Raw genomic sequence first — 13,475 nt, forward strand, 5'->3', positions numbered from 1 at the left:
CGATAAACAAAGCACCAGGTCCGTGGCAATAAAAGTATGTTAAATGACTGAATTCTTCTTTGTATTTGGTAATAACAGTATAAGCAATAGGGCTGAAATTAAGATAGTGGCAACAATTATAGATGAGTGAATAAAACTGACAGGAACTCCCTCCGCCCCCAAATGTGAAATAAATAAGGAATGGATGCCTTTTACTTTTCCCTGAATTGTCATTTGCCCAATTCACTCATACCTAAATATTTCTGATATTGTTCTAACGTGTACAGCTCCCTAAGCACACCCTATTATTTCAGGCCTCCATGATCTTGTACATGCTGTGCTCTCTGTTAACTGAGGAAGATTTGTTAATTTGGCAAACTCTGAATCTTTTCTTTTAAAACCCAGTTTGGATGTTATAACTCTGTGTCCTCCCCTGGCAGTTAACTGCTCCATCCTCTGTGCTATTTCTGTACTTGGTGCATACTTCTGTAGTTTTACTTAGCACACTGTACTAAATTACATCTTTCCTTGGTTAGCTCACCCTCTAACAAGTGAGCTTCCTGAGGATACGGACAATGTTTTATTTATTTCCACAACTCTATTGCCCAGCACATAGTTCACAATCAGGATGGTATTAATCCTGTAAGTAAAAGGTAGAAATGTGTAATGACATATTTGGTTGTCAAAACAATGGGAACACAGGTATCTAATGGCTATTTAATGTTATCTAATGGGCCAAAGGATGCCATACACCTTACAGTGTGAAGGACAATCCCGCATTCTGCCCCAGATGCCACTGGCGTCCCATGTTAGAGTACGACAATTCACAAAGCCCCTTTATACATATTAGCATTTCATCTTTACAACAACCCTGTGAAACAGGAATCTTTCTCCTATTTCCCAGATGAAAAATACTACAGCCAATAAGGCCTTATGAGACAAGTCTCACATCAAATACTGGCAAAGCTGGTATTTGAACCCTAATGCTCTGACACTGAAACCCAGGTAAGTTTAATCCATTAGTGCATTATATTCCCCTTTCTCTAATTCTAAATACAGGTATTTTTGGCTTGAGCTCTAGAGCTAGCCAAGTGGAAAAGTGAGTATGTTTACAGAAGTAAATTTTAGCCTTATATTATGTGTTAGACTGTGGTATGTACTTGTAAAATATGATATATATATATGATATATATATAAAAAATGATATAATCTTCATCCTCTGTAGGTAGTTTTCAAGGATTCAAGTCCCAGAAGGTGACAAGAAAAGAGAGTTACAAAGTTAGGAGAGTTACATAATTCATGGTTCTGAAAGTGCTGAAGTGTGTTTTCAACAAGACTGCTGTGTTACACTGTCTAGAACACCAAATGACTTGGCTACATGCTCTTCATCGATTATGTAATGCATTGATACTTTGCCCATAGAAATTCATTGTTGACTTTATGAAGGAAATTAATAAGAAAATTGGATTTACTTAATAGAAATTAACCTTATAACCATCTTTGTTAGAATGCATCAATTTGAAAAGGTGAGAGATCTGTATTTACCTTAACTCAACTGTCAATGTAGAGAACTATTTACACGCACTTTGATTTTCAATAAGGCAATTAACCTGATCTTTGAGTCAATAGCTAGGCTTGGTGAAAATAATTCCCAGGAAAAGGTAATAGTGCAAAGAAAATGGCAAGCAAGTGAGAGCCTCAGGTAAGATGTGAATAATGTTCCAGGAGTGATTTAACAATGATAGTCCAGTTAAAGATTTTCTTAACCAGGTAGATAACCAAAAATGTTTGACAAATTATTGCTGGAGAGCTTTCTACATGATAACAAATGCCTTAACGTAGACTGAACTACAAATAAAGTTTCAAGTCTACTTGTATTAGAAAACATGAATCCAGCATCTACCAATGCAATTTTGGTAAAACAACAACCCCCTCTAGAATGAAGTTTTGCATTTCGTATTGGGTGAGAGAGAGGAAGGAATAAGAGATGATACAACGCTCTGAAGTTTGCATCAGGTATTTAAGTAAGCCATACTCTGAGATAAATGTTGAATAATATGGAGATACTGTTTGGTTTCCCTGAGAGAAACAAGACTGCAATCCCCAAAAGGGTTGCCCTGAAATGGGATAAGCCAATGCTTTTCTTCTTTCTGTTAGGTACTATAAAATGACTTAACTAACAGAGGACAATTTGTCTTTTACAAACGCTGTCTCTTTCTCCTAGTGACTGAAACTGTGCTATTAAAGGCATATTATTCAGTTCTTAAAAATATAATGAAGCTCTATCTTGTAGCGCGTGATTACTGTTCCGAGCTGCATCATGCTGCCAGGATTTGAGGGGGAGGGACAATTGACCTCACAGTCTTCTCACCTTCTAAACATCATAGTCTCGGAGTCAAAATAGGCAACTGTTTTCCAGTTTCCAAAAATAACTTGTGAAATGATTGGGTTTCTCATGAACAAACTTATTTTTATCAAAAAGTTGGACTATGGCCCATTATGATCAAGTCTGAGAGAGCAGGGTCTAAAGAAATACACTTTTCACTTGTTTGTAAATGTTACCAGGATTCAAACTAATTCCTAATTATAATGTTAATGACCAGGTAACCGATCTGGGACTGAGGGCCACCAAGAAAGTTAACACTTGAGAGCTATAAAAAATATGAATAGTACTGTTATTTGTGTTTTAATGTTTATTTATTTTTGAGAGAGAGAGAAGCAGAGAGACAGAGTGTGAGTGGGGGAGGGGCAGAGAGAGAGGGAGACACAGAATCCGAAGCAGGCTCCAGGCTCTGAGCTGTCAGCACAGAGCCTGACATGGGGCCTGAGCTCATGAACTGTGAAATCATGACCTGGGCCAAAGTCTGACACTTAACTGACTGAGCCACCCAGGCACTTCTATTCTTAAAGAATAATATATAATACATTTTCTTACCTTTGATCCTGAAGATAAGCTCTGCACTCTAGAGTATGCTACTTAAGTGTGTTTGCCTTAGCAACCAGAGACAGAAAGTTCAATCTACATAATTTTCTATACAGAGTCTCCAAACTGGGGTTAGCAGAGAGAAGGAAAGTTCAGCCAGTCCCAGCTTGTAGAGACATTTAATGTTCATAAAGAACTATACTCTAGAGAACTTGTGGAGCGTGTTTTCTATTTCTACTTTAAACTATGGGCATTCATTCTTTCTTGATAGGAAAGAATTTAGAAAAACAAAAGAGGTCACAAGGAAGGCTCTTTAACACAGTCAAGTATTTTCAACCCAATCTAGAATTTAAGAAATCTTTAATATTTGTATTTAAAAGTATCAGGCTCTTTTGGTTTGAAGGGACAGAAATTCACTAAAAATATCTCAAGTAAAAGAGGCATTTATTGAAGGTTATTGGGAACTTCCCATGAATCCAGGAGAAAATGAACTACTAGACCTCAGGAGGGCAGGAACAATGGCAGCTCTGTAGACTGGACCCGCTTTCATTTCCATCTCCCTTCTCTCTCCTGAAACAGTTCTGTTCTCCTCCTTTTTTCCCAAATGGCCTTCGTTAGCCCTGCTAAACTTGGAGTGAACAGAGCCCTGTAATGGCCATCCCAGAAGTTACTCAACGTGATTTTTCAAATTCAAATACACTAGAAAAAATGAGCTGGAGTTGTACAACTTTCCAACTGCAAATTCCTGAGAGAGATATTTGACTGGCTCAGTTTAACTTTCTGGACTGAGTTTTAAGTCTGATATTGTTGGCTAGTCTATAGATTGGCTGCTCCAGTCAAATGTCCACTCTTGGTTGAATCAGGTATGGCCATTGAGGGAGCATCACATGGCATGAAACAGAGCTGCTAAGAAGAGGCATGGTGCAATGCTTAGAACAGGTAGTATTCAAAACACCCAGAAAAACGACAACAGATATGAAGTGAGTATGACAAACCAAGAAGAGAGATGAAAGGATAATAGGGGAGGAACTCATGGTGAAAGCTGAATTAACAGAGTATGGATTGTGTTGCAACTTGAAGAGAAAGGCAAAGATTTAACAAATTTAACAACAACAACAACAACAACAAAAAACCCAAAACAAAACAAAAAGGCAAAGTAAATGAGCCCCCAAAAGAACAGACAAGTGAGTCAGGAGACCAGAGTAAGAAGTACGCTATAGACCACATGAGGCCAGGCATCTCAGGAAACTAAGTTTGCAGACACTGGATATGCAGCAAAACATTCCTTTTCTGAAGTTTGTGTATACCACCAGAGTGCCTGTTCCACCAAGGTAATACAGCAGGCTCTAATGATACTTAGAGTTTAATCCATCTCATTTTCTATGATTCTAAGTTCCCTATGGACAGGGTCTATTTGGAACGGTTCCTAAATGTGGCAGTCCCATTCCCATGTCCACACATGCTTATAACTGATCCTAAGAAGGGACTCCCTGGAAAATAGTTTTTTCCCCTGGTCATTAGGATTTAAAGTCCTAGAAGCCCTAGATTATTTACCTGCTTCTGGAACACAAAGGAATATCTCTTTTCCATTATAAGATGAACTCCACCAGTCTCTACTGTGTACCATAAGACCAAGAAAAGGGAACAGAAGCCTTTAGAGACAAAACCTCAATAATCACGGGAAAGCAATTCTGAACATTCTTGTTGCTATTTAGAATGAATAAACATGCTTTCAAAAGGGATATTATGGCTCCCTCAGGGTGTAGTCACGTTCCAAACATGACGGCAGTCGACCCTCATTCTGGTAGCAGGCCACAGATGAGGCTGCTAGTGACTGTGAGGAGTAAATAGGGAAGGCATACAAAGCCCCTAGCAGAGTGACCAGCACTAAGGATATACCCAGTAATGTTAAGTAAGGTCTGTCTCCTTACCAACGCAAAGGATCAAGTACAGGCAATACTGCCAAGTGAATAAACTGCACAAAATCACAAGTTTTATTTTATTTTACTCTGGAGAATAAATTTGTGGTATCTTGTAAATGATCTTCCTAGGAAGCAAAGCTCCACCTCACATCATTCTAAATTTATTTACTTTTATTATTATATTCAGTGACTGCTGTTTTACCTAAGACCGATTTATTATACATAGATGTATATACCATAAAGCAAAAAAAAAAAAAAGAAAACAACTTAATTTGTTTGATATGAATAAACAGGTTTACTTTATAAAGAACACAGCAGCGAGAAGTATCTATTTTTAACATAGTTTAAAATCGGGACCATCTCATAATATACCAATGTGCTGTGATTCTAAAACTGTGGTAAGGATGACCAAGAGTACAGTTCTAGCATCCCCATTTGGCTTTTTCAGTAAGTGGCAGTTATAGATACTTGACTTAATTATAAATACATAGAAATTTAAAGACAAAATTAAAAAAAATTCTAAAGAGTGGTCAAAATCAAGGACCCTTTTTGGCTGAGATGTGATCATATTTCAAATCCACAGAGTCAAGTATTTGATGCAGTAAGCTCTTTTTTTTTTTTTTTTTTAAAGTTCTTTATTTTGAATGAGAGACAGAACATGAGCAAGCAGGGGTGGGAGGCAGGGAGAGAATCCCAAGCAGGCTCTGCACTGTCAGCATAGAGCCCAACATGGGGCTCGATCTCATGAACCATGAGATCATGACCTGAGCTGCAATGAAGAGTCGGACACTTAACCAACTGAGCCACCCAGGCGCCCCGATGCAGTGAGCTCTTTTCCTGCTTGATTTCTATCCATGGGAAAAATAATTAATTCATGTATTCAAATGATATTTATTAAGATGCCATTATGATTTACACTAATATTGTTTTTATAAAAATAAAAGTAATGTATTTACTATGGTTTCTGGTCCCAAGGAATTACAGTCTATTTGGGGAGATGGCAATACAATAAATGGAGTACAAGATAGTTCATTAATAAAGTGCTAAACTGAACTATTCCCTAACCCGGTGGATATTTTTTCAGTGATTTAGATGAAGATGCATATATTCTACAGATCAACTTTAGGTCTGACACAAAGTTAAAGAAAAAGACACTAAGTTAGAGGTCAAATCAGGATCTAAAATGGATCCTGACAGGCAAGACTAAAATTTATCAGGATGAAGTTTGTGCTTAAGATGAAAAAACAAATGCACAAGTAAAAACAGACTATAGCTTTTTAGAAGCCAAAGTGGCACAGAGTTGGGGATTTAAAGCTCAGTTAATTAAGATAATATCAAGTCAACATCATAACAACCACAACAAAACCCACTGATATTAACTAAGTGCTTTCTTTGCACAGGGCACTTAACAAACACACACACTTTTAATTCTCACAACAGCCAACAAGTCCTACTCAACAAGGTAGTGTTACCATTTAACTGAGGCTCTGTTATAACAAGCAATTTGGACCAATGTCATATAACTAATAAGTGAAAAGCAGAGAATTTAAACTCAGATCTGACTCCAGAGCCTATTTATTTTTTGCTATACTATACCATCTGCATTGTTCTGTGTTGATGAAACTATAGTACTTCTATATAAAAATTGGGTCCAGAGGTGCAATTAAGGAAGATAAGCACGGCTAACAGAGAAGAAATAGGGGGCCTGGTGAGTTTTCCATTGAACAACCTAGAGTGGCTTGGAGAGTTAACCATTTGGGTCCTTCATTGTCTACGAGTGTCAAGAAATAGGAATACCAAGGAAGTGAAAGGCAACCTGGGGATGACTTAGCCTAGTGATCATGGCCCGAAAGGGGATGTGGGTTTCTTTGTGAATTATGAACATCTATTGCTGCCTGAAAAGGGTTTGGATATGTAGAATGCCAGTAAGTACCAACTCTCCCTTCTATTATCATTGCTGCTCTGTAAATCTGTTATAAAAACACAACACAAAGCTTTGACCACAGCTTCTAATCACATCAGATCTATCTTCTTATTTACATCACTTGAGGCATTCTCTATGTCCAAAGAAAATGACAAACTACCATCTATTTTCAAATATTAAAAGCTGTAATAAACAATTCTTATTAGCCCAAACCAAAGAAAAGGCTAGAATATTCATTCATTCTTTTGTACTTGTTTTCTGCAATTAAAATTAACAGGCAAATTAATATGAGTAATCCCAAAAGTAGATAAAACATGAAATGAAAATTGCCTTGTTTCAGGGTGATCTTTCTTGGCACTGAAAACAATTTTACGGGAACACATTTGTTAAGAAGGTTGATTTTGGAATACCACATCCTAACTAAGTCCTCTCAAGGATGCAAGGATTCAAGCAATTCTATGGGTTTTCCCTGGTTCTAACAAAAGCAAAACAACTGTTTTGTACAGAATAGTAGTTGGAAGGAATATGAGAAAGAACACTTTCTGAGTTAAGCCACTGACTCATGCCCACCAGAGTGTCTGAGTCCATACTAAATCTCACACAGCTGTGGCATTTCTCTTGCCCCTTTCTAAGTAAGCAGCATAACACTCTCCTAGACTTAATCCTCTAGCCCTGAGAAGGGAGGCTAGTTTAGAAAGTCAACATGATCTTGAGCTGTGCTCAGGAGAAGAGAATCTTAGAGTCACCGCTCGATGCCCATTGCCCTGAGTGTTGGCCTCGCTTAGCAAGCAGTGCCTGGATGAACACACGAATCTATTGGCCTAAGGTGAGATGAAGAAACAAACTCTCAATCCTGGCACTGTGGTCAGCTGGTGACCATCAGAGGAGTACTGGGCTGGGCTCCCAAGATTCCAGAGCTTGTTTCCAATGTTGGTGCACTAACTCTTGCTCAGGTCTTTTTAGAAAGTATGGAAACTTCTTCTGTTCCCAAAATGATAGGCACAGATAAGCACCAAAGCATGCTTTTTGCCACAATGACAAATGTAGCTTTTGTAAAACAGGCATCTAAGTTACCAGCCAGAGAGCTCAGTCTCATGCATGTTTAAACCTACCACAAAACCAAAAAAAGCAAAACAAGACAAAACAAAAAACTATAGGTGCATTTAATTTTACTCTTTTTAATGTTTATTTATTTCATTTGTGAGACAGAGAGAGAGAGAGCAAGAGAGTGAGCCTGACACTGGGCTCGATCTTATGAACTGCGAGATCATGACCTGGGTGGAAATCAAGAGTCAGGGGTGCCTGGGTGGCTCAGTCAGTTAAGCATCCGACTTCAGCTCAGGTCATGATCTCCTAGCTCGTTGAGTTCTAGTGCCACATCGGGCTCTGTGCTGACAGCTCAGAGCCTGGAGCCCCTCTGGATTCTGTGTGTCCCTCTCTCTCTGACCCTTCCCCTCCTCATTCTCTGTCTCTCCTTCAAAAATAAATAAACGTTAAAAAAAATTTAAAAAGAAAAAAAAAGAAAACAAGAGTTAGACAGTTAATTGACTGAGCCACCCAGGTGCTCCTACAGGTGCACTTAAGATGAACAATATGAATGATTAACAGTTATCAAAGCCCTGTCCCAAAGAATCAAATGCCATTTCCTTTCTTTTTAAAAAATATTTTTTTAATGTTCATTTATTTTTGAGAGACAGAGATGGAGTACGAGTGGGGGATGGGCAGAGAGAGAGAAGACAGAATCTGAAGCAGGCCTCAGCTCCCAGCTGTCAGCACAGAGCCCGACACGGGGCTTGAACTCACGAACTGCAAGATTATGACCTGAGCTGAAGTCAGACACTTAAGCCACCCAGGGGCCCCTGCCATTTCCTTTCTTATCTCAAATTTATTTCCTCTCTCCCTGTCAATTAACAAACACTGAGTGATAACAACACACTGTCACTAAAGTCCATTTTGATAAGAAATATCAACTATCCTGGGTTAGAAAACCTCCATGCGTGCTATATCTGACTGATGTAGAACTTTCTGCTACACAGAAAGATATCCTGACTCAAAGGATACCTATAGCTTCTTTTATTAATCTCTACTTTGTCAGTAGAGCAAAGGAACCTAAACTAACTTCACTATCAGTTTGTTCTTAGAAATGTATCATTTCGAAGAGGTAATATAACACTGTCTTAAAGCAGGCAAAACTACTACTTAAAAACTGTTACCTAACATTTATATAACACTTTGAGGTTGACAAAAACTCTCACATATGTAATTTCATCCAATCCCCAGAGTAGCACTATGAGGTGGATATGACTACCCCTGAGTAACCAAATGAGGAAACATGCCACAAGAATAAGGCACTTGCCCCAATTCTCCCAGCTGGTCACTGGCACAGGTAAAACCGGAATCCAGGTTTGTCCAACTCCAAAGCCAGTGCTATTTTTATTTTACCAAAATGTCTCTCAGGAGAAAAGATGATGTATTCTTGCAATTTCTGTAGTATCCAGTGGACAAATAAAGCACTCACTTTTGTTGGGCCAACTAAATATTTAAGTTTTCTCAGTGATACAAGTAAACTTTTATCAAAACTTCTCATTTAAACTCTGTAAATAAGAGTCTCCACAAAATATCCAGAAACCGTGCATGCTACCCCTCCAGAATGTAGTACTTCTGAAATAAAGCTGTCTGCTACTATATCCCAGGCGGCCAGGGATCACAGAGTGACTTGAGAGAAGAGGAAAGCAGATCTTGGGTCCAAAGCTTGTGCAGGATCCATATGACAAAGAGCAATTTGCAGTTAAAGACTGAACTGCAATTCAGTTGCCAGCTATTTGGCCAGGACTCTAGACTATGGCAGTCTTGGCTTCAAACTAATCTTCCTGTATGTTAGGGATTTCTTCAAATTTCACAGCTCAGGCCTTTGTTAATGTACTTACCTCTTCTTGTACTACCTTTTTGCTACTACTATTCAGTTCTGTTCAATTTATGTAAGCAGTTAAAGCTGCCCAGGAGTTCATCCATTCTTCTTGTTTTAGGATTAGAGAAGGTCATAGACCAAGGAGATTTCCTTTTTAAGGCTTTTAGGCTCGATTTGAGTTTTGTAAGTGAAGTCGAGCACCTCTGTTTTTCTCCCTAATGGGGAGTGTAAGCTTTTGCTATTCAAGCCTGAATACACATACAAGTTTCTTGTGGTCCCCCATATGGAAACCATAGAGCAGAAATGACTCACAAATGAAACGTGAAAGACAGATTAAAAAACTATACTTACTTAAGAGGAATTCGTGAGGCTGTGTTCACATTTGTGGTTGGGACTACTACTTGAAGAATGTGTTCAAGGGCTGTTAATCCACCAGCAACTTGAAATGCAATCTGATCTGCTACATTCTAGACAGAAATACAAGTAGAAATTAGCCCAATTTCTCAGGCATAGAATGATCACCAAATGAAATATTTAGTTCTAGTGTCAAACACTCTGTTGGTTCAGTTATTCTACAAATACTTATTGAATGTTTATGCAGTGCTAGGAACAGGAGGTTGAAACTGGTGAACACAGAAGACATAGTTGCTGCCCCCATGAAGCTTAAAATTTAGTGGATGAGAACAACACCAATCAAATAACCATAAATAAAATAATTTCAATTATGATAAGTACCTTGAAGAAAAAGGGAAGGTGCTCTATAAGAATAATAGGGAACCAACTATATATTGGGGAAAGGGTCAGCACAGGCTTTTCTGGTTGAGGTTCTGAAACAGGCAAAAAAAAAAAAAGGGGAGGGGATGGAGTGCTCCATGCCGAGGGCAAAACCGTTTTACACAGAATATTTTAGCAATAATTTTAAAAAGCAGATCATCTTGTAATGCTAATTACCACCTAACAAGACAAACTAACTGTCACAAAGATTTCCTCTCGTATTACTTTTTTCCTTGGCAATACAAGATAATCTCATACCTAACCATCTCCATATATTTTTTTCACCATTTCAGCTATTTTAGGGAGAATCTTAAGTCAGCATTATAGAACTCAACCGATGATTATTTCTTTACAATTTCTGAATTGTTTTCAAGTCTTGTGAAAGGAACATCTCTGAGCTCTTTGCATTTCTCTGGCATGGGGACAGGCAAGAGCAATTCTATGGTACACTGTATTAGTTTCTATGCATACAAACGATCACCGCAATCTGCTATTATACCACCACCTTTATGTTTCTTCTAAGAGCATGCTATAGTTCATCAAGCCTTGAAATATCTTTGAAACACTTAAGTATTTTTGGGGGGATAAGAGGGTGTGCATCAGGGAGAGATAGGAGTTATACACAAGATCTGTCAAACATGTTTGTCTGATTCTTCTGATGTTCTAAGCACAATGCTCTGCTTGATGTGGACTACTGACTTCTGACTAGACTTTGGTAGTACAGTGCCTTAGTCATTTAATCGCTCACTATGTGCACAATAAAATACAGTTTGACACTATAATAAGTTTATTGTGAATCCTAGACAAGAAATCATACTTTTAGGATAGAAAATAAAGAATTTTTGTTTTTAATGGGAAAAAATGTTTCTTTGCAATAAAACTAACCATCAAAAAAACTGAAAAACCCAGGTGTATTCAGTAATTTGAAACCATCATGCTGTTACCATTCTTTCTTCATAGGCTAGGATGTCAATATGATTAGAAAATAATAATAAATTTTGTATTAGCACACAACACAAAGAAAACTGCACTAATCATAACTGTATAGCTGGAAGAGTTATGGCAAGTTGAACACATCCTATACCAAATCCAAAATGAAAAAGCAATAATATAAATAAAAATTAAAAAAATAACAAACACAACGCCCTGTAACAACTCCAAAATAAAAAATAAAAAAATAGTTTTATAACATGCCATAATATTCCTGATGCCCATCTCATTCACTCTCTCTTCTTCTTCCCCAAATGTAAAAGCGATCCTGATTTTTAAAATCATAGATTACCTTTGTCTTCTTTTGAGTTCCATAAAAACATAATCATACTCTACATATTCTACAGAATCTACATATTCTTTTCTTGCTCAAATTTTTTTTTTCTAAATTCATCCATATTGCTGCCTATACCTGTGTTTCATTCATTTCCCTTGTTGGAATATAATATTCCCTTGTCTGATTATATACATCAACTTTTTTTTTTTTTGGAAAAATTTACTTTATTCTAGCATCTTTTTTCATCCCTTCCACATTACTTTCACTTTTAACATTACAGGGTGAAGATAACCATTATCTTATTATCTTACTCAACTTATTTAAATGTTTCACTGCTGACTGACATCTGGGTTGTTTTTTTTTTAATGTTTATTTATTTAAAAATTTTTTTTAAAACATTTTTTATTTATTTTTGATAGACAGAGCACAAACGGGGGAGGGGCAAAGAGAGACGGAGACACAGAATCCAAAGTAGGCTCTGAGCTATCAGCACACAGCCCGACCCGGGGCTCGAACTCACAAACTCACAAACTGGGAGATCACGACCTGAGTCGAAGTCAGACGCTTAACTGACTGAGCCACCCAGGCATCCCAATGTTTATTTATTTTTGAGAGAGACGGAGACACAGAATCTGAAGCAGGCTCCAGGCTCTGAGCTATCAGCACAGAGCCCGATGCGGGGCTTGAACCCATGAACTGTGAAATCATGAACTGAGTTGAAGTCAGAAGATTAACCAACTGAGCCACCCAGGCGCCCCTCAATTTTTTTTTTTTTTGTTTATTTATTTTTGAGAGAGACACAATATGCCCAGGGGAGAGGCAGAGAGAGAGAGGGACACACAGAATCTGAAACAGGCTCCAGGCTCTGAGCTCTCAGCAGAGAGCCTGACAAGGGGCTTGAACTTGGGATCGGTGAGATCATGATTTAGATCGCAGTCAGATGCTTAACTGAGTGTCCCAAGGTCTGAGCCAGCAACGTGCTCTGGGTTGTTTCCACTTTCAAACTCTGGACAATGCTGCTTTAAACATTTTTGTACATGTATTTGCGCAACTGTGACATGCAGTTATGTTGGGTATATGAGTGGAATTCCTGCATCATAGAGTATACATAGGTTCAATTTTATTAGCTATGGCCAAACAGCTTTCTAAAGTATTTGTGTACATGTGATAATTTCAGCTATTCTACATTCACACCAAAATTGATTTTATCATTTTTTTAAAAACTTTAGTCATTCTTATGAATGCATAATGGCATTTCATTGAGGGTTGTTTTTTTAAATTAAAAAAAAATTTTTTTAAGGTTTATTCATTTTTGAGAGACAGAGCATGAGCGGAGAAGGGGCAGAGAGAGGGAGACACAGAATCCGAAGCAGGCTCCAGGCTCTGAGCTGTCAGCACAGAGCCCGACATGGGGCTCGAACTCATGAACTGCGAGATCATGACCTGAGACAAAGTTGGACGCTCAACTGACTAAGCCACCCAGGTGCCCCTCATTGAGGTTTTTATTGGCCTTTCCTGGATAATCAGTTGGATTGAACACTTTATGTTTACTGGGTATTTTTTTAAATTGAGGTATACTTTGCAATTGGTTAAAAGGCTCAGATCTTAAGTATACCATTCAAATAAATTTGAGAAATCCTTATCAAGACCCGAACGCTTCCATCACCTTAGAAAGCTCCCTCATACCACTTTTATAGTCAATCCCCCCACTCCATGAAGCAACCACAGATTTGATTTATAGTCCCATAGATTTAAACACCAAAAGCAAAAGCAAAAAT

At 38.0% G+C, this 13,475-nt stretch overlaps 1 protein-coding gene across 3 annotated transcripts in view; it reads right to left on the reverse strand.

Annotated features, from left to right (window-relative positions):
* Window positions 1–13,475, reverse strand: part of SCAPER (S-phase cyclin A associated protein in the ER) — a 508,094-nt gene that overhangs the window by 154,956 nt on the left and 339,663 nt on the right. For all 3 annotated transcript variants that reach the window (XM_030317623.2, XM_030317622.2, XM_030317624.1), the window contains one exon: window positions 10,008–10,123. In XM_030317623.2, the coding sequence (XP_030173483.1) occupies window positions 10,008–10,123 (116 nt within the window). The remainder of the gene's footprint in view (window positions 1–10,007; window positions 10,124–13,475) is intronic.

This window comes from Lynx canadensis, chromosome B3 (genome assembly GCF_007474595.2).
Source record: "Lynx canadensis isolate LIC74 chromosome B3, mLynCan4.pri.v2, whole genome shotgun sequence".
In the NCBI taxonomy this organism is placed as follows: Eukaryota; Metazoa; Chordata; class Mammalia; order Carnivora; family Felidae; genus Lynx; species Lynx canadensis.